This window comes from Glandiceps talaboti, chromosome 7 (genome assembly GCF_964340395.1).
Source record: "Glandiceps talaboti chromosome 7, keGlaTala1.1, whole genome shotgun sequence".
Classification (NCBI taxonomy): Eukaryota; Metazoa; Hemichordata; class Enteropneusta; family Spengelidae; genus Glandiceps; species Glandiceps talaboti.
Genome location: NC_135555.1, coordinates 7801480 through 7825995, shown reverse-complemented (window position 1 = coordinate 7825995; position 24516 = coordinate 7801480). Strand labels below are relative to the sequence as shown.

Sequence of the window (24516 nt, the reverse complement as noted above, 5' to 3'; positions counted from 1 at the left end):
ACATGAACAATCAAACCACTTGTTTTGAATAAAATCCAATATTGCATTTTAAGTGGGTGTTAATTATTAATCAGTTGGCTAAAGTTGATACTGGTGTAAATGGTAATCACAGTTTTTGCTATATATTAAAGTATCTACGGATATTTAACTTATATTAAAAGTTTATAATGAACCTTGTCTCAACTGACCTCCTTTTATATGCATTGATCACAAACTGTTTGGATTCCATTGACAACATGTGGTATTTAGTGACTGACTGTGAAAACAATGGCATTACATATATATGGATATTCAAGAGCCATCTTCTTAGCCAGTATTAGTTGATGTATACCATTTTGTTCTTTCTTTTAAGATTTGTGAGTAATTGTTTCCGAATTTAGTTAAATACTTCTCCGGATTTGTGTGATAGATATGTTTTTGTTTTGTTTTGCTTTTTTTTTTTCTGAGGACAAAACTTGATTAGTTGTTTCTTTAACTATTTTTGCCCTCATTAAATAAGAATAAAAGTATTTTAGTAGCTGTCATATACACCGTTTTAACACCAGCTGTCATTGAAACATTGATCAGTTTTGATGGTAAATTACAAATTCAGACATAGTTCGTACTACATCTTGATACTGTTGTTTTTATCATTTTAACTTCCCTATTGTCAGTTTTGACAGTAAATTACAAATTTAGTGAGAATTCCTTTCATTTCAAACTTTCTCAACACAACCTGTCTAGACATGCTATAAATTCTCAGGACAAGAAACGAAGTATTTTTTTCTTTGCACACAAATGTCATCAATCACCTGTGACCTTTTAAATTATTTTAATTACAGAGAAGTTAGTGTTTACTTCAAAGTAAACAATAGATGAATTGTCATCCACTCCAAAAAATTCAGTTCACATATATTTGAAGACATCTAGACAGTAATTAAGATAAAGTTACTATTTTGGAATCTAGTTTGAAGTGACTAAGACAACACTTTGACTGTACATGATTTTTATCAGTTATTGTCCATTATTTCTCATAAGAATCAATCACAGTCATTGTCACACCATCTGTTTTGCGTTTACTCCTATATTAATTTTAAACTGGCAGAAATCAGAGTTTTTTTAAAATTATTCTATAGCAGTTTGTCCTGCAGGAAGAATTTACAAATGTAAGGAACCTTAATTATACTTTAATGAAAACAACTCTACCATTTCTTAAAATTGTTTCTTTTCTTTGTTTTTTTCGACCTTGTTTATTGGAAAATTGCTGCATGTATTGTTATAGGGTTTGTCGTATATACGGTATCACATTTATGTAAACAGACTTATGAAACAATATAGATTAATAGAAGAATCCTGAAAAAGTACAGGGGTCAGCAAACAAAATGTCCTTGGTTTTGTTTGTATTTCAGACTAATTGTTTTCTTTGTTGTTCAAAACAAGTCTACCCTAATACCCATGGATGTATTAGTGAGACTAATACATCCATGCTTTACCACAGAAAAGTAAGTCTGCATGTTTGTGCCTTTACCATCTCAATTCCCAATTCTCATTTTCACTGTAACTAAATTGATGACAGCTTTACATTTGGTGACGGAGTTGGACATACATCTTAAATCTATTTCAAAGATTTAACATTATCATTTTTTAATGTCTTGACAAAAGTGACATTGCTTTACACTCTGTAGATGTACATTTTTCTGATAACTCTAAGGTTTAGTCCTAAATTGATGGAGGCTCTAAAAGCATAACAATCAGATCCTATCATTGCAAGACTAATCATGCCCCTCCCCTAACACACAGACAGACAGACAGACAGACAGACAGACAGACAGACAGACAGACAGACAGACAGACAGACATACACACAGGCAGAGAGACAAAGACACTATACATACATACATACATACATACATACATACATACATACATACATACATACATACATACTAGTATTGCATGTGAAAATGAGGTGAAGTGGCTATTCTGTCATATGGAGGACGAGATATGATATATTATCACATCACATTTCTTTCATGTAGTTTATTCATAACATAAGTAGCCACTATAGTCAAGTAGGTTTTATGAAATGACATTATAGAGTACAATAAACAAAGCTACACTCCATGATCCACTATCATTCAAACCAATGTTAGCCTCCTGTACTGTAGCCCTAATACATTTTTACATAAAATTATAAAACATTTGATTAAGTCGAAGTACACAAAACAATTCAGGAAAGTCTGAAAGAAGCAGACTAAGCCCTTCAAAATATTTGGGTTAGAAATGCTTGATTATGTTTAATATTACCGAGTACTGTAATATGCCATTTCTTATAATATTTGAGTACCACATTCAGTTTAGTTTAGACAAATGAGCATCTCCCTTCCCATTATCATATTGCAATAGACATATATATATGTAATCCTTTCCGAATGCAAGGTCAATCCATAGTCAATCAGTGAACAGGCTATTTGGAAAAAGACAATCAGATGAGATGAGTTATTATAGATAGTGGAGAAGATACTGGCATGTTTGATTTTTGACTTAAATGATGGTTGCTGCATTGTTAGTTTAATCATAGACAGTGGAGGGGAGACCACTGTCTATGGTTTAATCAGAGAATGTATTGCACATGTGACACAAAACAGTTGGAAAGAGAATTGTTTTAATATTTTTTGCCGTCAGTGTTGTAGTTTATTGTGTTTTGAAGTCCCTGATGAAGCATACCTTAATGCAAGTCCTTGTCGGACATTCATTGCTGTTTTTGGACTCTTTTATTTCAGATGAAAAAATAAGAAATAAAACCACACCCTCAGCTAAGATCTATTGTGCAGACATGGTGTTCCTACCTCCATGGTGTACATGGCTGTCTCAGAGAGGAATTTTGACCAAATGAACAAAACAAATATTTCAAATGACTCCATAAATTGTCTTTGTTCTAACTTGTATGATTCAAAATAAAATAACCTTGAACATGATTGAATTCATGTCTGTGTTTGTATAATCTGAATTCTTAATTTACTTTAATGTCTGGAATTGAATGACTTGAGACAGTTTTATTTGACAAAAAGTAATATTTAGGAGTATTTGCATGATATGGTCAAGATTTCTGTTGTATATGCATGAACTCACTACAGATTGCTCAGTGGTCGATTCATGTATTAAAATTACTGAGGAAAATTAATATGTCTTAGATAACGTCAAGTATCTAATAAAACTCTTGGGAGTGACCAAGGAGAAGATAGCCTATACCCCCTGTAGACTCAAAGGACTAGCACAGCTACGTTATTTGCTATCCTAACAGACATTCTTGCTTTTGAGTTTCACTGTCCTTTTACTGCAAAATTCAAAATCAAGAATGTCAGTTAGGATAGCAAATAACATAGCAGTTCTAGTCCTTCAAGTCTACAGGTAGGCTAAGGGGATGATGGAACAAAACTAATGAAAACCCTGTTGTTGATTTTTTAACATTGAACTGCACACATATACACAAACTTTGTATATACAGTGTATAACTACATACCAACAATATGAAAACACATATGAGTAAAGTGTTTATGTTTGATCAATACAATTGGCATAAATTGATATAATTTAGTCATATCACTATTTTTAATCCCTCATGACACAATCCTCGGTATGAAATTTAATTGGACAAGTATAATTATATACTCGGCTATATTGTGGTTTTACTTTTTATACACACATAGATTATAATAATAGATTTATCATATTTCTATGTTACCATCTTGTTTAACACCAGTAGAAGACAGACTATGTACACATTGTAAAGAAATAGAAGATGAAAGACATCATCTAATTCATTGTAAATTATATACAAAACAAAGAGAAAAAATGTTTAGTATTATCACTACCCTCAACTCAAACTTTATAAACTTAGATAGAGGAGAGCAATTTAGATATATACTACAATCAAAACATAAGGATATTATAACCGCTCTCTACATATACCTGGATGATACATGTAGTCAATAGACACACACTAGAACTACTGTATATTTTAATATTTATATTTCATAGATCATTATTAACTTTATTTTGTTTAAATACCAAATTAGAAATGTAAAATTTTCTAAACGGCTAAAATAAAGTGTTATCTTATCTTATAAACTTTAAAAATATCATTTGATCTGACTTTTAAAAAAAATGTACGTGAAAAGAACTTTATAATGGTTGACAAAAAACTGGAAAAATTATTACTGCATTACTTTCTTTTTTTTTTTTACATTAGCATGAACAATATTGATTATTAGATGTACAATGAGGAGACATAGATTTATCTAAACAATACAAATTGAAGTTCACCTGGTCTGTCTGCTAAACACTTGGATTGGTTAGTTGGGATTCCATCCGTGTCATTGTTGCTGTTCACATGGGCTAAGGTAATGTATGAAGTCAAAAGTGGCAAGAATACCAGAAAAAAAGTATAGAATTCTTTGAAGAAATTCGTAGACATCATGGAAAAAATATATATCTTGTACTTGGTCAATGCAAATTATTCAGAGTCGAGAAATACCATATCGATGTACCGCTGAGTAGTAAACGTTGTCTTTGGGCGTTGTATGTTTGTCGTGTTGCAAAAAAAGAGGAGATGTTTGCAGCAATGACAATTTACCAAAAAAGAAGCGAAAAAAATGTGTGTTTATAGTACAGAACAAATCATCTTCTAAGCTTTCACAGCGTAAATTATCCCGATAATCACATGCCTTGCTTCACAGTCAGATGCTGCATTTCATCGCAAAAGTTAAAACAGATATTGTGACAGGAAAAAGACTGAAGTAGACTGTAGATGACTGTGCGGGGGTCGAATTTTGGAATCAAAAAGACAAAATCCGATCTGAGGAATGAATAGACAAGTGACAAAAGTTTGGCGCTGGTTTCCACTTAATGTTTCACCAGATCTTATTTTTTCCGACGTGAAAAACAATCCGATTTTGACATGCAACGCGGATAGCGGTGAAGTCGCGTCGAAGACCAAACGTACAGCAAACTTCAAAGGAAACAATCCATACACTCGTATGTGATACGACCATCTGACGCATGTAAACACACTGGACAAAGTTCACATTAATTGTTTGCATTTTGCACACCAATGCTAACAAAATAGCCATTCAACCTTTCAACTACATATTTACATTAGTAATCGCAGTATCGTACGTATCGTCATTGATTGATAAAACTTTGAAACTTTGACACCCCGCCCCGGTTGAGGGCCCACTTCATGATCTTCGCCCGATGCAGCACAAGTCGTGCGCATCCCGGGCGTACATCTACGTACACGTACACTTCTACAAGTGTTATTTTCGACCATACTTATGAAACAGACCAAATGCTAAAGCAACATCACTACTGAAACTTTTGCATTTCCTAAAAATGCATTTTAAAGCAAAACATACGAAATAACGCAATTTATTTGCACAATTTCTTTCGGACCTGCCGCTTGAATAATAATGAATGTGTAGTTTGTTGAAACGTCACAGTAGTCATGAAATGATGACGTAGATCACGAGCTAGACATGACGCAATATTGGCGGGAATGAATCAGCTGCCGACAAGTCTGTACTTGCATTGACCTGCCGAAGAGGTTCTTTGTTTCTATGTATGTGAGCTATTTTGCAAGCTCATCTGAATACAGAGCACCTATAAATAGCGGAGCATTACGTGCTGACACAGCAAACTGAAAACATAGCGTGAACAGTCACATTACCGCAACGATGCCTCGCAGGAAAGCAGGTAATGTCGGTATTAAGCTTCTGACATCGCTGTACCTTGTAAAAGTGTACACGATGTGCTAGCCATAACAACACTGTATACGTAATTATGAATATTTTCACAATTCGCATTAAATTTGTTGTAGGAGTCACACTCTCTGTCCACTAGCTTTATAATATCTGAATATCTTAGGATATATTATACACGAAACACAACGTATCGTGACAATGGTTTGGTATGACCATAGTATTAGTATGAGTAATGACAAAGGTGAAAGTGTATATCATGTGACTGACGTTATGCTATAAATCTGCCAGTGTTATTCCCGAAACTCATTCCTTGATACCCATAAGACTTATTGTACAACAGCCTATAACATTTAACATCGTATTGAATTTCCGATTTTACAGCCAGCAGTGCCACTGCAACAAAAACACCTGTTGCTAAGAAACCCAAAACCAGCATTGTGTTGTCATGGGAATGGGAGGACAATGGAGAGAAATGGACATCTTTTAGCGAAGATCAAATTGAAGAGATCAATGAAAGCTACGATAAAGATGAACTGAAGGTTGAGATGAACTTCAACACAGTCAAGTTTAATATTCTAATCGATAAAATGGTTCAAAAGAATACAAAGACAGGATGGGAGAGAAGATTACGATGTCTGGTCAAAGATGGTGATGATTGTAAGTATTCTGTCAGTAAGCTTTATTTGCAAAAAAAGGACACAACCCCAAAGAACTAACACAACATAAAATATATTGTTCAGAAAATATAATGGAAACGCTGTATGAAACCATAGACACAATGATAAAACTTAGGTTCTCATTTTAGAAAGTTTAATTAAACAACAAAGTTCACTTTGCAATAGGTTGTGAGCTTTCCACTATATACCATTGATATAAATTCTTCATATAGGGTTTTATATAAAAACATCTTGAGAGGAATTTCCTTTTCAGTTTCACATGTCAAGGAACAGATGCCAGATGATGCCTGTTTTCTATGGATGTTTTGGGTCATCAATATTACCTCGGAGTATATAAATTGATACAATCTGTCAAAACATCTTGCATTTCTTGAACATTTCAAAGTGTAACCCAGCGGACTAACAGCAATTAGAATGTGCACTCGTTGGATCTGAGATTAAAATCAATTATTGTTCACTATTCACAAGTATAGTGGAACACAAATCCAGTGGGTAGACAGGCAAGACTGCAATATGTATACACACTGGTATTCAAGCTTTGGACAAAGGGCCAATCAGTGTGCGCTCTAAGCATGGTCATGCCACTGATGCAGAGTTATTTCTTGTAATGCACCAAAACTTGGTGTTTATCCATCCCTTCCATGGTGGCAGTGATCTGAGACGGTGAGGAGTTTATATTTGACCCACAATAACAAGTTTTGTTGTGAGGATGCATTGGAGACTGCTTTAAGTTTGTTTACAACTAAAAATTATTTTTTTTAATAGACTATGTCTGGCAATGGCAAGATGAAAAGAATAAATGGAATCCGTACTCTGCCAATGATACACTTACTATAGAAGCATCACATTCAACAGGAGAAGATCATGTGGGTATTGTAGCATATCAAAGGTCATACACGATAGACCTGAAAAAGATGAATCAGCTGAATGATGTTACCAAGGTAACAAGACCAGTACAGAGGCTTAAAGTAGGTAAGTTGTCATTTTCATGGTGAAGTCTTGTATTCTCTTCACAGATTCTTAGAATATTCGGATAAGCATTCGGCTCTGAAAAACAGAAAAATTTGATCTTTCGTAAGATACAACACTCATAATATTGCTGGAATTCTCGGTACATGTAATAGTATTTCACCTGACAGTAGAGGGTCAAAATAAGCAAGAAGGTTTACTCACTTTCAAGCATGCTTATATCGTAATGCTTGTGTAGTATAGTGCATGGAGTGGCAGTTCCGGTGTCAACCATGGAGTCAAATAGTCCTTATTTTTATGATACACCTAGGTGGTAGAATTCTACTGCAGTTACCAAGGATTCCTATGACTGTATATGAAAACAATCACTAAATTATGTGCACAAGACAAGTTAAAACATTTACTATAGGAGGAGTCATTAGTGTCTCATTTCGATTCTTTTTGTGTTTCATTCAGACCATAAACCAGCAGCTGGTGATTCATCATCTAAAGTTACCACGGCAACCAATGGTGCCAAATCAAAGATCACAGCAGCAACAGGAGCTAAAAAGAGTCAGAAGTCATCTAAGAAAGTGAAAAAAGAAAAAGATGCAGAGGATGATGGTGATGATGATGATGATGGTGATGATGATGTCAAACCATCAACATCAAAGTCAGGTACATTGTTATATTGGAAAGCTATATTTCAGTATACTACTATAAAGGCCAAGGTCCATGTAGAATTAAAATTTTAGGATTGCAAACAGTTGTCTAGAGAGTGATAGAAAAAAGGTCCAGAACAAAAGAAATATTGTGTTGAATCCTAATGGCTTCATTGATAAGAAAACACTAATGTGAGAACCTGGGATTGAATCATTGGTTGTTGACGGAAGCGTTGCCAGAGTATGTATGATGTAGAGATTAGTAATCAAGACAATGATTGGATGGTTTAGGTTTACATTCCATATAACAAGTAGCAGACTATAGCTCACTCTTCCTCAGGTTTTGGCCTAAAGTGTTTCCTAAAACATAAGAAGAAAATAATGGGAACTTCTGATGTTAATAAATCAGACATTGCAGCTGTTATTCATTTTACACTACCTCCAGAGTATTTGGTGTAAATTAATAAAGAATAATGTAATAATAATAATAATAGTACTTGTAAAGTGCCATATTTCCTAAAAGTTCACAGGTGCTGAAACACTACAAAAGCGATAAAAACTACTAGTGGAAAACATACTAAAAGAGTCTCGAAGTTCATTGACAATATAAAGAGTCCCATGTAATAAAAGTCACTAATGATAAATAAGAATCACTGGTAAAAAGTCACGAGAAATTGATAAAAGTAGGTAGACTCGCCTCAGATTTCATAGTATAGCTTATCTTAGGCAAGGCTTCAAAAGTACATATATGTATACATCCAGATATCAAGGTAACGAGACATGAATATCTATCCTTATGTCATCTTTTATTCAATGAAAAAACTGAAAGGCATTGGGTGATTTGTATTGATCAACAGACTGATGTCTTGAGAATTTGTTACAAGTGTATGCTGGGTTAGTGGCTGTTTTAGCTTTTAATACTTAGGATGAGAAAAATTGAAAATGTCAAACTGTTTGGAAATATTGAAATTATGATTATAATTATATGTTTCTTCTCTTAGTTATTAAAACTGTTGTACTCAAAGGCAAAGCTCCAGTCGACCCAGAATGTTCTCAGAAAGTTGGAAAAGCTCATGTTTATTGGGAAGGGAATGATATTTATGACACCATGCTGAATCAGGTATGTTTGTAAATAACCATTTTTTAACCAAGACTTTCTCTCTGTTAGCTATTTGCCCTCCTATTTCATTCAAAAGATTTGTTATTAACTTGAGAGAGTTTTGCTCCCTTTCTTTGTGAAATTAGTTTGATGGATAATTATGCTGTTGTCATTAAGCTAGGGAGTTCAGCACAGGACTCAAGATGGGCAAACCCATTAACAAAATCAAATTAACATCTCTTGTACACTCTACTATACTTTACCCATTCGAACCTATGCAGGAAATTTCTGACACACTTCGTTTGCTCAGTGATTTGGCTTTGACTGTTGTGTCACTCTGTTCATTGTTTTACATGTAAAATAATGTTTCACTATCAAGTTATGTAAATACGTTCAGTGATGTTTCTGTGCCCGTTTAGTGCTACATAGGGTATATGATAAAACATTGACATCACAAATATTGGTTTTGAGGACTTCGTTAGTATGCTAACAGGCTCTTCAAAAGTCGAGTCATTTTTCCAGACAACCTCAGTCTGCAGGTGGCTATCAGGCTATGATGATTAATACTGTGTAGTTGTTAGTAACTAAAATGAAAAATAGAGGTTGCACTATCTGTATCTCTGATAAAAATATTAGGCAGTTTTTGAATACTGTAGCAGCAAGTCAACACTGGTTATGTGTAAAATTTGATAATGTTTATCACGACTTACATTGCAGGTTTTATTATTTCTAACAAATTTATCATTCTTTTCTCATGATTTTGTCTGCAGACCAATGTTATGAATAATAATAACAAGTATTATCTAATACAACTCCTACAAGATGATGCAAAAAATTTGTTCAGTGTTTGGCAACGTTGGGGAAGAGGTATGTTGATTCATATTTTGATCATCACAGACGCAGTGACCAGGACATAATCTTATATTTTCTGTTCAAAGACAATAACTTGGTTTGTGCATGGTATAATGATATACATAATAGTCCTTTCCCTTGATTGAAGTTACGGTATATTGACTTTGAAAGTATCCAGAATACTTCGCCGTTGTTTTGTTGAAGGAACTTTGTGTACTCCCTGCTCTGGGAAGACTGTCAATAGTCGACTATTATGCTTGAATAGTTGGGTGGAGGTCAAACACACATGATAACGACTGCCCTTATCACTGCACTACTGCCAGATGAGTACTTGTGTGTCAGGGCCCCGACTACACACAGGTGCAAGCTAGGAGTGAATGACATCTCCCCTTTAGCATATAGAGGATTCAACTCAGATAATCAGTAGTGCCCAGATAGAGACATTTTGCATATTAGTAGTGATAAAGTTAGTTTTTTCTGGAATCTACTTTTGAAGCTACTACATAGCTTTTGTGTGATTCTCTCAGACTTCATCAATAGTCTACTGTCAAGTGACTTCAATTCCTGACAAAACAGAATAATATCAATTACGCTGATGACGTCGGAGGGATTCAGATGAAAGCTATGTTGTCGTTTCAAAAAACTAGATTCCAAAAAACGTAACTTTATCAATACTACAATTAATAATAGATCCAAGATCAGTTTCTATTCTATTCTACTATCTTGCATATTATATATGGAATTGATAAGATGACAATTTTGTTTTATTTTCAGTTGGTAAGGCAGGTCAAAATAATTTAGTGGCATGTGGTTCAAATCTTGACCAAGCAAAGCAAATCTTTATGAAGAAGTTCAAAGACAAGACTTTGAATGACTGGGCCAACAGACAGAAATTTCAGAAAGTGCAAGGCAAATATGATATGTTAGCAATGGACTATAGTGCAAAGGTAGGTGCAGATATTGATGCATTAGCATAGAAGGAACAACACATGTGAAAAGGTACAAAATTAGATAGAAGCTATTCCTTATTTTTTTTTAGGAAAGATGTTTTTATCATGATTATCAAAAGCCTATTTTTATATCATTGTCAGTTCAACATGAAAATTTGTCTTTTGAAGAAGTATTTTGATGTGCTTTTTTTGTTCTACTGTGAAACTTCGAATTTTAGTGTCACAGAAAAGTGACATCCATCCATTCATTCATTCATTCATACATGTATGCTATTCATTAGAGGGATTGACAAGTTTTCACCATTTGAAATATAGAAGTATACTTTTAATGCTTTAGAAGATGTTTGGGTGATTGATTGATTGATTGATTGATTGATTGATTGATTGATTGATTGATTTATTAATTGAATATTCTGTGTAAAACATTGGGAAGAAGAGTGTTATGTTAAAGCATAGTATACATTGTTGTACACTATCAGAGTATCTCTCTTCATACTTACTTTGCTGTGTTGCTTCTGCATTGTGCCAAGATTATGTTTCTTGCATCCTATATCAACTTTTGTTATCTCGCAATGCTAAGATAGTTTCCTGAAATATAACTTTCTCTTGTAGGGCAACGAGACAGAAACAGACTCCAAGCCAAAAGAAAAGAAAGATACACCAATACCAGACTCCAAACTTGACAAAAGATTACAGGTATTGGATTTATCATTATATTTCAATTTTAAAGCTGTTCACGAAATGTAAAATATATGGACATTGAAACAGTGTACAGATATTGAACTTGGGGAAACCACAGGCTACATTTACTGCAATATCGTGAGTGTTTTGATGTAGAATAGGGAAACTAAATCAGTTCCTTCTATTGCATGCGTCGTGACTTCAGAAAACACTGACAAAGCCATAGTGGATACCTGGCGAAAGCTGTGGTAAGCTAATTAAGTTTGGTGCAATATGAAGTTAAACCTATTAACTTAGACTGAACTTTTTGCACAGATGAGCTTTTTCATCATACTAAATCAGTTCAATTGCAATTGTACAATTTTGTAGATCAAGATTTTGTAGTATTGGAATAGTTTGTAGGATTTCACAATCCAAATACACATCTTGTAAACGTTGTTACAGGATTCACCTCATACCATTTACAAGCTACGAAAAAATTGAATAGACCATTGAAATAATTGATATTAGAGTTGTTGATGAAATGGTTATTCTTGTACTTTCATAGGCCCTCATCATTTTCATAGGTGTCACTAAAATGATATGAAGAAATCATAGATACCCTTTCCCTCTTTTCATATGCTTGTATTGCAAAGACAAATGTTGGAGTTTGTCCATGGGAAATTTTATTCTCTTGTACTAGCCCCAGTTGAATTGATAAGTGTTATAGTTTTTAATATATCGGTTTGTTCTCTTTCCATAGACTCGTATTGAAATTGCAATGTCAGAATTGTTGATGAAATGGTGTTTTTCTTTTTCTGTAGGCCCTAATCGAAATGATATGTGGTGAAATCATTAAGACAGTGTTTTGTTTTCACAAATCTTAAAGTTTTGTTTCATTTCTTTCATCCTGATATGATAATTGTTGAAATCATCGATACAATATTTTGTTCTCTTTTCGTAAAGTACAAGCTGAATTTATAAGCTTTGTTAAAACTCAAGTGAAAATACTTACAAAAAACTTTGATTAACCTATTCTAGTATAATGTTAATGTCAACGCATGCCTTCTATGTCATTGCAATTTGTGTTCTGGCATTGTTAGAACGGTTGATGGCATAGTAGGAAGTTCCGTGCATTTTTTTGTATTTATTATAAATTACATCATCGGATTGTTTATAATTTATATCCTAATATCAGGTTTGAGACAAGTGGTAGTTAAGTATACATCAGTATTAGGTAGAATACTGTGAGTACATCTTAATATGCAGAAAAAAATTACATCCCCGAGTTCCCACCAGTGTGCCCTCTAATGTTAGCCAAATTTTGTTGGTGTGAGTCAAAAGGAGAAACACTGGCATTTCTTGTGAGTCACCACATAGTAAGAGATCAGGGAACATCAAATGTTGGTGCATCACTAGCAACTCTGCGTCAAATTGGCTTAGAGGCGCACTGTCCCAAACACATATAAACTCAGCTTGTATGTCTTGAAGTCTTGAATTTGTCAGTACAAGTTTTTTTTTGTCTTTTCGCAGGACTTGATCGAAATGATATGTAATGTGAAAACTATGGAAGACACAGTGATAGAGATGAAGTATGATGCTAAGAAGGCACCACTAGGAAAACTAACAGAAGACCAAATCAAAGCCGGTTTATCAGCTTTGAAAGTTATAGAAAATTGTATCAGGAATAGTATCATTGGAGATAAACTCATCAAAGCATGTGATGCCTACTATACCAGGATACCTCATGACTTTGGGTGAGAATTTTAGTACTCTGTATTAATTAAGATTAATGTCTGCTGGCTGTAAATTTGAACACTGATGTATTCACCCATTGTCAGCTTCACTGTTGTGTGGGTAGTATGAATATATGGGCTTAATTTAGACAATTGACTTGGTTTTAATTTCGTTTTTGAGAGAGGGTACCAGTAAATTACATCCTAAATTGTGAAAGTTCATTTGGTTTTGACGAAAACAGAAATGGTGTTCTGGTGTTTATTTCAGTAAAAGTGAACCCAACCAACATTGTAATACTTTATCTGTGAAATGATATCATATACACTGTGTTATTCTTCATCATCATTGTATTGATGTAGATCATAGATGTGTACTCTTACATGTGTTAAGAATTTCTTGAGCCAAACAAATTGAACAAATACTGATATTTGTATTGTGTACAACATTTCATTAGAAAAATAGGACTGACTACATTTGAGATTTCATCACTGAGGGCGCTGTCACCATAACTAAAATCCATATTTCATAATGGAAGTCTAAAAGGTATTATTATATATGTACCAGAGGTTACTGGCACTGGTGCACGAACATACTAGTGGTATTTGCACTGCAGTGCAATACTGAAAACATTGCATCCCTGCAAAATTGCAAAAAAGTTTACGTACAATAACAAACATTTTACACATATTTTTAATGTTTTGCAATTATTATTGAGTTACAAACAAGGAGTTGGTATATTGTATTTCAAATTGTGTTTTTCAAGTAGAAAAACAGTAAAGTTGTTTTATAAATTAGAATTCCAAAATAAATACCCAATTCAAATCCATATGGCCACTTTTAAACAGTAGGCACATTGTATTTATTTTGAATCATATATAATCTCTTGATATTTGTATCGTACCTGTGTAGGATGAAGAGACCACCTTTGATAAGAACAGATGAAGAACTGAAGAGAGAAATAAAGTTACTTGAGGTAGGTGAAACTGCTGTCATGTACCACTTAGAATACTTGAACTCAAAGATTACAAGGTTACTTTTTCTTATTACTGACATTCTTCCAAGTAACTAGAGGAAGATATTCTTTCCCAATATTTGTCTTCTACGAGCCAAGGAAAATACGAGTGACCTAAGGGGCTTTGTCACTACATGTCGCTAGACAAGTAGTAACAAAACCCTTAGGTCACGAGTATTTTCTAACTGAATGAAGAAAAACATTGGGGGAAAATAATGACAATTTTGAAAGTTTTGACTCATATTTTGAACATAGTAGAACTAATGAGATAAATATGTGTTGTTGTGATGTGGAACAACCAGGGTATAAATTCTATATTTTTTGTTCAACTTGGTTCATGCATGATATATTTGTGATGAATTACCACCTTATGTATGTAGTGATAAATCGTTAAACTGTTTTGTGTTTGTTTTTGTAGGCCTTGGGAGATATCCAAATAGCAATGACTATCATTAAGAAGGAATCTGGAGACTTACTAAATCCTTTAGATAGGCATTATAATGCATTGAACTTTGAAATGACGGCCCTTGATAAATCAGATCCTGAATTCAAGGTAGGTATTAACTCTTCAGATTTGTGTGGAAGGGGAGGTTGGGTGGAGTGTGTGTGTGTGGTGGTGGTGGTGGGGGTGGGGAGGTGGTTACAAAATCCTTTAGATAGACATTATAATGCTTTGAATCTTGAAATGACAGCACTTGATAAGTCAGATCCTGAATTCAAGGTAGGTATTAACTCTTCAGGTTTGTGTGGAAGGGGAGGTTGGGTGGAGTGTGTGTGTGTGGTGGTGGGGGTGGGGAGGTGGTTACAAAATCCTTTAGATAGGCATTATAACGCTTTGAACTTTGAAATGACAGCACTTGATAAATCAGATCCAGAATTCAAGGTAGGTATTAAATCTTCAGGTTTGTGTGGAAGGGGAGGGAGGTTGGGTGGAGTGTGTGTGTGTGGTGGGGGGGGGGGTTACTAAATCCTTTAGATAGGCATTATAATGCTTTGAACTTTGAAATGACAGCACTTGATAAGTCAGATCCTGAATTCAAGGTAGGTATTAAATCTTCAGGTTTGTGTGGAAGGGGAGGGAGGTTGGGTGGAGTGTGTGTGTGTGGTGGGGGGGGGTGGTTACAAAATCCTTTAGATAGGCATAATAATGCTTTGAATTTTGAAATGACGGCACTTGATAAATCAGATCCTGAATTCAAGGTGGGTATTAACTCCAGGTTTGTGTGGAAGGGGATGTGGGGTGGGGGTGGGGGGTGGGGGTGGGGGGTGGTGGTTACAAAATCCTTTAGATAGACATTATAATGTTTTGAACTTTGAAATGATACTATTTAATATTAAAGTCAGATCAAAATCAAACACATGATATGTAACACATATTTTAAGCACTGTCAGAAATAATCATTCAATGTCCTTGTATTGTCTTCTTGTTTAGGTGATTTGTGATTATGTAAAGAATACCCATGCCACCACACACAATCAGTACAAGATGGAAGTCCTGGATGTGTTCAAGACACAGGTCAGAGGAAAGGAAGATTTCACAGATCATGGAAATAGGTGAGTTTATCAACATCTTAATCCTGTTTTTCTCAACGTGTAATTTTTTGTGTACAAACAAATACCACTCTGCATGCCTTTCACTGTGCATTAGTTTACCAGAAGTAGAAATCAACTGTGTTTGCCAAGAACATCAGCTATGAGTAGCAGGAGTGCACTAGATTCTGTGAAAGTTATAACTGTTGATAATAATCTTTACAACCTGTGTATGGGTTTTGCGGACAGAGGTTGTATGGTGGGAAGGCCCGTAAGCCGTACTACCGAGGTCCACAAAATTCACATCCGGGCCGTAAAGGTTGTATCATATATCCCATGTAGTGGCACAGAAACATGATTTGAATCACATAATCACATAAATTGGCAGAGAATTATTGTTTCATTCACAAAAAATGTAAAAGTAGTGAAGAAATTAACAAAGCCAAATCACCGAGTGAACAGATTAGCAATTAATGCGCCACCTGCCATATTGGGCAAAGTGTGCTAGGGTGTGATACAGAAAATTACTGCCTGGGTTTGATGCACATGCTCTCCATTGAATTGCATTGGATGCTATACTGGGTATATGATAAGACAACACTTGGGCTATTGTTTACTGTTTCATAAGTCTTTGCCCTTAAACAGATCATCTCAAACTTTCTTATTTCCCAGAATGTTGCTGTGGCATGGCTCTCGTCTAAGTAATTGGGTAGGAATATTGAGTAAAGGTCTGCGCATAGCTCCACCAGAGGCACCAGTGACAGGGTATATGGTAAGTTATACGAGTAGTTTATTTGCAAGAATACAGTACAGTATACATCAGAAGCACTAATAACTGAAATGATAAAAAGTTAATAAGTCAGATCTGGTATACTTGGTATGTTATAATTAATTAATTTGGAGTGACCAGTGACTGGGTATATGGTAAGATATATTTAATTTTTGAATATTAAAAAAAGGTAACTTTGTGTATGGCACCATCAGGAGGATTGGTTTCTGTGTATGGTAACTTACTGTAAGTACAGTTTGTATGCGATTTCACCAGATTCACCAGGAGATGAAACAGTGCACTTTATTGAATATTAGCCAATATTAAAAATAAGAAATAAGAGAGAGATATTCGGGTGTGTTGTATAGTATAGGGGTTTTTAACAGATTGTTTATAGCCTAGGATTGTGGATATTTTAGCATTTCTAATTTCTCTCTTTTTATTTTTGTTGTCATCTACAGTTTGGCAAAGGTGTATATTTTGCAGACATGTCGTCTAAATCAGCCAACTACTGTTTTGCTACCAAGTCAAAGAATGTTGGATTATGTGCACTCAGTGAGGTGAGTATCAATACTCAGTGCGCCCTCTATCTAACGGATGATGTTGCATGAGCACAATCAGTCAATATGTCTTTTGTAACACACCTACCACATTCTCACTCTCTCAGCACACTGTTCTGTGTGGTTAACAGATGACAACAGTGATGATAGATCAGAAAACAACACAGGAACATGGAAAACCATACTTCTTTAATAATAATGAAATGTATTCATTCCGAATCCTTTTCTGGCACAAGGGTGGCAAGTTTGTCTTCAGAAATTTGAAGAAAAAAACAATGAAATTTCAATGCTCGTGTGACTCAAAGCCAACAGAGGACACCTGGTTTATTTGTTTTGAAAACATGTACACATGTGCGTATGACATTATAAGTCAACAGTTGCTAGTGCTGTTGCACATACAGGCAACAGATGTGCAACAGCACAAGCAACTATTGACCAGTAAATGGCATTTGCATGCAGTCAAAACTCTACATACCGCGTGACCATGTATTGACAAATCACAACACCGGAAATGTAGTAGGTGTGTTACAATAATTTCTTGTGACACACCAAAATTTGATGTTCCCCTATCCCCTTACTCTGTGGTGACCAAGCAGTGTGTCCTTTAAGCCAAACTGATAACAGTAATTATAATAATGACAACTTTTATCATCAAAATGCTTTAAAAATATACATCGATAAAAGGGTAACCCTGTTAGGACCAGGCTAATCTACCCAGGGATCCCCAAAAAAGTAAAGCACAAAAACTAAAGGGAAAATAGGTCACACTTGGAAAAGGACAATTGATACAACAAACAAAGAACAAAATATATTAAACACATCTACAAAGACTAAATAGAAACAACTTCAAACAGAAACATTATAACTGAAACCAGTCAATACTAAGTAATGTGTGTTATTTTTTTGTGCCAGACTTCATCTGGTGTGAACCAATCAATACTGATGTATGATATTTTGTTTACAGGTTTCATTAGGTACACCCAATGAACTACTGAATGCTGACTACAAAGCTGATAAATTACCAGCTGGAACACATAGTGTGAAAGGATTGGGAAGAATAGCTCCTGATGCTAGTAAAAACCATGCCATGTAAGTTCAATTCAAAACCTGTATTGTCCATTAAATTAAAACACATAATGGAAAAATTTCCTTCTGGTATATTAGAAATCCCAATATACAAAATAAAAAATTGTTAAAAAAGATCATGTAAACAAAATATTACAGCAGTGAGAGCATATTATCACATTACACTGTCTCTACCGCTTCCCCCTGTTATCAGGGTTGGCCAACCAAAGTAATAAAACCAGTGGCAAAAGACAAAGTAACTCTGTAAAATAACACCACATGCACAGAGCGAGTAGGTGTGGAATGCAAGTACATAATCCAAAAGATTACATTTAAAATGATTCTTTATTATTTATTATGCATCTTCCACACAGTAATTCCTTTAGTAATGTAAGTGGTGTATTTGCACCTGGCTAGAGAAACACAAGTAATTATGTATATATAATGATAGTGACATTGGATGGCAAATATAGTTGTGTAATTATTCAACTTTTGGATAAATGAATGAATAAATGTGTGCTAGTTTTGTCATACTATCTCTGACGAGTTATACAAAATTATGTCTTCATTCACTCTATCTGTGTGTGAAAAGTTACAAAAAAATGTTATTATTTATTCTAGGTCTGATGGGACTGTGGTGCCACTTGGTAAAGCAACTGATACTGGTATTACCAACCCTCGTGGCTATACTCTCAACTACAATGAATTTATTGTTTATGACACACGGCAGATTAGGATGAGATATCTAGTGAAAATCAAATTCAATTTCAAGTAGTGGAAATATTCAGGCATGAAAATGTTAAGGTGTGGCAACTGTATATAATAGTTATATATATATATATCATTTTCATTTTCTTTAAATATATACACAAACTATGCAGTAAACTAAATTTTTTTACTACTTCATGATTCAACATTCAATGTGTTCTATCAAAGCAATGTACAAATTAAGGTGACCAAAGTTTCTGTCCTAATATTACAGGATAAAAAGTGGTAGATTTTTCTTCGTTACAAAAGTTGCCAGCAAATTGATTGTATACAGTATGAGTAAGTGATTAAAAATAGAAGTTAACAAACATTTTCTCAAGGTTAATCTGTGTTTTCAGGTTTTCACCATTTTTGTTGGAGCTGTATGAAATATTTTTAAACATTTACTAGTTATTTAATTTAAGTAGTCTGGAGGGAGGGAGGGCAATGGTAACTGGGATTCTGTTGTCAGCCAGAACTTTTATCAGTCAGCTTCACAGCAGAGATTACTAGAGTACCAGCAATGAATACATCATACATGTACATAGTGACACTGTAAACCTGAATATTTTGGCTTTGATGGTAAAGACTCATTTTGCTGGAGATACAAACACTGGTATGCAAGAATAAGTAGTGACTAAAATGTAATTAGTTAAAAATAGTCTTTGTGAACTAGCTGAAAACTACAAAATCACAAAGTTTTCTAGTAGCAAAAATATCTAGGTTTACAGTATTGCATAGCCTGAGTTGTGTGTGTCCTGTTTTTCAAAGAAACATGTTTTATTTATATGGGGTAGTATTTCTTTAATCAGTGATCAGTCCTGTGTGGACTTCCTGCCCCCCTCATGACACAGATCTGTCGATTCGACACAAATATGTTAAACTCATTTACATTTCATCTCAAACCTATTGTCATTCACTCTTTATAGTATAAACCAGGGTATAACCAGCTACTAGTGCCTTTTTGCTTTGTTTTTCTGATTTATATAATAGAAATGGAGCATTGTTATATATTACTGTACTTTGAAAATAAAGTACAATTTATTTTGTTTGGAAATGTCTTGTTTCATACTTCACATAGGTGAATGGAATGTAGTGATTGACAAACAATTTATCTGCAATACAAGCCTGGTGTTATTAAAAGGCCATCTTGATAGGTGATAGCAAATGAAAAAAATCCCATGATCACAATTCAAAGTATGAGGCCAGTGTAGAACACGAATGGAATTACAGTCTGTTGGGAAATCTAACTCTCTGCTGACTATCGCCCACATGGACACATATTATTGCTTCAAGATTGTGACATTCATATTATGCAAACATTTGACCTGTCCTAAAATAATACATGTAATATCATACCAGTATCATAGTAAGTAAATATAATATAAATGATTATTGTGAGTTGTGTGTACCAAGCTGTTATTTTGCAATGACCACTTGGAAACCTCAAACTGACAGTGACACAAATTTTGGCATAACACATACATAATAAATATACACATATTTTACATTCATTCAGTCACACACACATGTATACATGTACAAACACTCACACCCACCCACAAACACACGCCCACACCAAACAATTACTGGCCTCAAACATACAGTACATACAGGACGTGACTTCAAACACTAACTAAAATCGCTAGTCACAACAAAATTACGTACTTTCCATGTAGGTTATTTCACTGAATCAATAACGATGTGAGGTGTAATGTTACATGTGTTTATTTTACCAAGCACCTGTTATTGACTACAAAGTAAGCAATATCAAACATGCCAGCCGTTTCTAATCACACGTAGCTTTTAGAGTCCAGTGCTCACGCTACATTGCCAACTTGTCAGCAGTCCTCCCATGCATACGGTGGGTTGGCGTCCCTAGGATTTTCGTGGTAGTCAAGGATGACTACCAGTTTTCGAACTTTGTAGTCATTTTGGAAAAACTGGTAGTCAATTGACGCGGGACTACCGCTAATTTCGAGCCCTGTAACTAGTGCCTTTTTGCTTTGTTTTTCTGATTTATATAATAGAAATGGAGCATTGTTATATATTACTGTACTTTGAAAATAAAGTACAATTTATTTTGTTTCGAAATGTCTTGTTTCATACTTCACATACGTGAATGGAATGTAGTGATTGACAAACTATTTATCTGCAATGCAAGCCTGGTGTTATTAAAAGGCCATCTTGATAGGTGATAGCAAATGGAAAAATCCCATGATCACAAATCAAAGTACGAGGCCAGTGTAGAACACGAATGGAACTACAGCTTGTTGGGAAGTCTAACTCTGCTGACTATAGCCAACATGGACACATATTATTGCTTCAAGATTGTTGTTTTTCAAAGGAAAATATCTCACAAATCGTGCTAGTACAAATGTATTATTATACACTCTATGTTCTTTCAATGAAGATATAAGGAGAAATATACTGGTATTCAAGTCAAAACATTATTATATTTTAATAGCCTGTAGAGACGGAAACAACAACATAGGAATTCTGTGTCCCTATGATATAGTTCTTACCCTAGCAACTTGTCTCAGTTCTACTTTTGTAAATTTAACTTGTCACACCTACAGTATTTTTATTGGTCACTCCATTTACTACTGTCAGCTGTTTTAGTATGTCCTTTTATCTAAATGTAGTATTTGCAGTAGTTTTATCGGTCATTCCATTTACTGCTCGTTATCAGCTGTTTTGGTATGTCCTCTTATCTAAATATAAAAGTTGCAGCTGTTGCAGAAAAAAACAACAATGAACCAAGTCTTTGCATACCAAAACATATATAGTTTTTGTAAACTACCATCTCAAGTGAGTGTAGCAAGTACAGTCAAGTACTTTTAGAAAGTGGAGTTATTCACATGTATCAGGATATTTGGGAAACATATCTGAGATAAACATTACTTTTCAGTTTTAGTAGATTTTTCATTTTGTTTCACCACCACCACTACACTTTGGATGTCTAAATGTCATTTAGTTCCAAATGAGCAGTACTTTGATATCTCAAATACTTTGTAGAGATACAAGACAATGCATTTAATTATGTGACATAACAAATCGTCTGGACAGTAAAACAGAGTTACTTTGGAACGACAAGATAGAAATGAATGCAATGTTTCAACCCATCTGCTATGGACCTTTATCATACAGTGATTTTGTTATGCAGCATGTTGGAGAGGGACATTGATGCTAAATAATGAAATCATTGCATGGGCAAGGTCTGTAGTATTAGTAGACAGATCTAAATACATTCATTTCTAATTTACTGTTCCAAAGTAACTTTTATCGATATATGCTCCAACAAATCTTTCATCATGTACATGTGCACGTGACTACAAAGTATACAGTTTGTGATTATCAGTTACTTCTTTCTGTCATCAGAGATATGATTTATTTTGTGTTGTAGTATACTTGCTACGCCTGCACCTGCTGGGAATATATACCCACACATCGTACAAGATCTCCAGGCTTCCTCCCTAGTCTTTTGTGACAATGCTGTATCCATACCTAAAGGAATATAAAACATTGGTGGTTGTCAAAGAAATGATTAATTATGCATTCCATGTATGCAAATATAGATGGAAATAGGGAAGTTTCAAATCCGCCATCTTGGAAATCCTGAGTGGTGCATCATGGGAAATATAAAATATGAATTAATCAGTTATGGGAACAATTTGTTATATTGTTTGTAAGGTTACACAAGTAATGCAGTCATGATTACCCTGATTGTAGGAAGTTTATTTTAGTAGTTCCAGATTAGGTATTATGATAAATACAAATAATCCCATAGTCCTTTGCATCTGAGCATGCTCAGTCTGGATTGCAAGTTCCCTAGTGATATTAAGTATTCGTGTTCCTTTGCTGTAGCAGCCGGTTTTAACATGAATTTATTTCAAATATTGTTTCCACTTCAGCTGTTTCAATTAAATCACCTATCAAATACAAGAATGCTCTAGTTCAAATACTAAAAACCAACATTATTTGAAAAACTGTTGCTAACGAACAAACTAATGCAAAAAAAAAATGTTGACACCCTTCATTGTCTTGCAGTATTTCTATTCATGCCTCGAAACTAAGTATAAGATGTAAATAATTCTATGTAACTTTATCATAAACTATGTGGAGTTGTACATTTATGTTTTTGCACGGAAATCTCACGTATCACTAAATCCACTAAAACCACAAACCTTGAGTATTTGCGCATGATGAGTTTGTTGCTGTTGTTGTTGTTGTTGTTGCTGCTGCTGCTGCTGCTGCTGCTGAAGCACTTGGCATTCTGATTATCAGACTTCTAAATTCTTCAACTCTCCTTTCTCTTTTGGGATGGGGTTCTGTACTACTTGCAGTCATCTCTGTACTCACTCTCTGTTTCTTTGGTGCCGGTGATGAGAACTGGGTTGAGTGGAAATACTTCATATTTTCTAAATGTTGGAGAGAAGCAAAACAAAAGAATTGATATTTGAAAATGCACTGTTTATTTAAGAGGTCAGTTTGAGTTCTTTGTGGGTAAATATGTTTTGTTGGCTTCTAAAACAAACAGAATAAACTCCTCAAGAGTTTATTATTTCATAGCAATTGTAACTTTAAAGTGTTAATAATGATCAACCATGCCATAGGTTATGAAAAAAGTATTTTTCATATTTGCATCTGTTTCGTGGATATATCTTTGGTTCTCAAAGTACTAATATTGTTTCAATAGATATATGAGTTGTCATCATGTGTGAAACAGTTATATAACATTGATGACATTTTAAAATAGTAACACGAAGTCTTGTGAATCATTGTTTCTTTCAAAACACAGTAGTAGTAAAACTAACCAGCCTGTTCTACATACCAAGTTTGTCTTCCTCTTTGCTTGGTGTACTCCAGGGCCTCTCCATTGATGTTTGGTGATCTGATAACGTGTCTTCCTCTTTGCCTTGAGTACTCCAGGGCCTCTTCATTGATGTTTTGTGATCTGATGACATGTCTTCCCCTTTGCCTGGTGTACTCCAGGGCCTCTCCATTGATGTTTGGTGATCTGATAACGTGTCTTCCTCCTTGCCGTGAGTACTCCAGGGCCTCTTCATTGATGTTTTGTGATCTGATGACGTGTCTTCCCCTTTGCCTGGTGTACTCCAGGGCATCTTCATTGATGTTTTGTGATCTGATGACGTATCTTCCCCTTTGCCTGGTGTACTCCAGGGCCTCTCCATTGATGTTTGGTGATCTGATGACGTGTCTTCCCCTTTGCCTGGTGTACTCCAGGGCCTCTCCATTGATGTTTGGTGATCTGATAACGTGTCTTCCTCTTTGCCTGGTGTACTCCAGGGCCTCTTCATTGATGTTTTGTGATCTGATGACATGTCTTCCTCTTTGCCTGGTGTACTCCAGGGCCTCTTCATTGACGTTTGGTGATCTGATGACAGGGCAGCAAATGGAGTGAAGACTGGTTGATCTGATGTTGATGGCTGGAACTGTGTTTCTGGTGATATAATGGATGAAGTTCTTCTTTGGTCCTGACCACT

The 24516-nt window shown here is 34.8% G+C and overlaps 2 protein-coding genes across 2 annotated transcripts; one reads left to right on the top strand and one right to left on the bottom strand.

Annotated features, from left to right (window-relative positions):
* Positions 1 to 5568: 5568 nt before the first annotated feature.
* Positions 5569 to 20006, top strand: LOC144437254 (poly [ADP-ribose] polymerase 2-like). Its single transcript, XM_078126155.1, has 16 exons — positions 5569 to 5733; positions 6123 to 6398; positions 7184 to 7390; positions 7844 to 8044; positions 9030 to 9148; positions 9898 to 9994; positions 10754 to 10926; positions 11542 to 11625; positions 13123 to 13346; positions 14236 to 14299; positions 14757 to 14891; positions 15771 to 15892; positions 16541 to 16640; positions 17099 to 17197; positions 18162 to 18286; positions 18884 to 20006. Exons 1-16 carry the CDS (start codon positions 5715 to 5717, stop codon positions 19035 to 19037), a joined length of 2199 nt encoding a protein of 732 aa, XP_077982281.1. The 5' UTR covers positions 5569 to 5714; the 3' UTR covers positions 19038 to 20006.
* Positions 20007 to 20751: 745 nt separating this feature from the next.
* LOC144437866 (uncharacterized) lies at positions 20752 to 24211 on the bottom strand. The gene is made up of 3 exons (XM_078126898.1): positions 23844 to 24211; positions 23197 to 23430; positions 20752 to 22516 (listed from the first exon to the last, which is right to left on the bottom strand). Exons 1-3 carry the CDS (start codon positions 24202 to 24204, stop codon positions 22371 to 22373), a joined length of 741 nt encoding a protein of 246 aa, XP_077983024.1. The 5' UTR covers positions 24205 to 24211; the 3' UTR covers positions 20752 to 22370.
* Between the last annotated feature and the right edge of the window lie 305 nt (positions 24212 to 24516).

Excerpts from the sequence above, each read along its gene's own strand:
- LOC144437866 (XM_078126898.1), bottom strand. The coding sequence starts at position 24,204 with ATGGAGAGGCCCTGGAGTACACCAGGCAAAGGGGAAGATACGTCATCA. Across the intron at positions 23,431-23,843 it reads CAAAGAGGAAGACAAACTTG|AAAATATGAAGTATTTCCAC; the intron begins GTATGTAGAACA and ends TCCAACATTTAG. Across the intron at positions 22,517-23,196 it reads ATCATGCGCAAATACTCAAG|GTATGGATACAGCATTGTCA; the intron begins GTTTGTGGTTTT and ends ATATTCCTTTAG.
- LOC144437254 (XM_078126155.1), top strand. Across the intron at positions 9,149-9,897 it reads ATGACACCATGCTGAATCAG|ACCAATGTTATGAATAATAA; the intron begins GTATGTTTGTAA and ends TTTTGTCTGCAG. Across the intron at positions 17,198-18,161 it reads GATTATGTGCACTCAGTGAG|GTTTCATTAGGTACACCCAA; the intron begins GTGAGTATCAAT and ends TTTTGTTTACAG.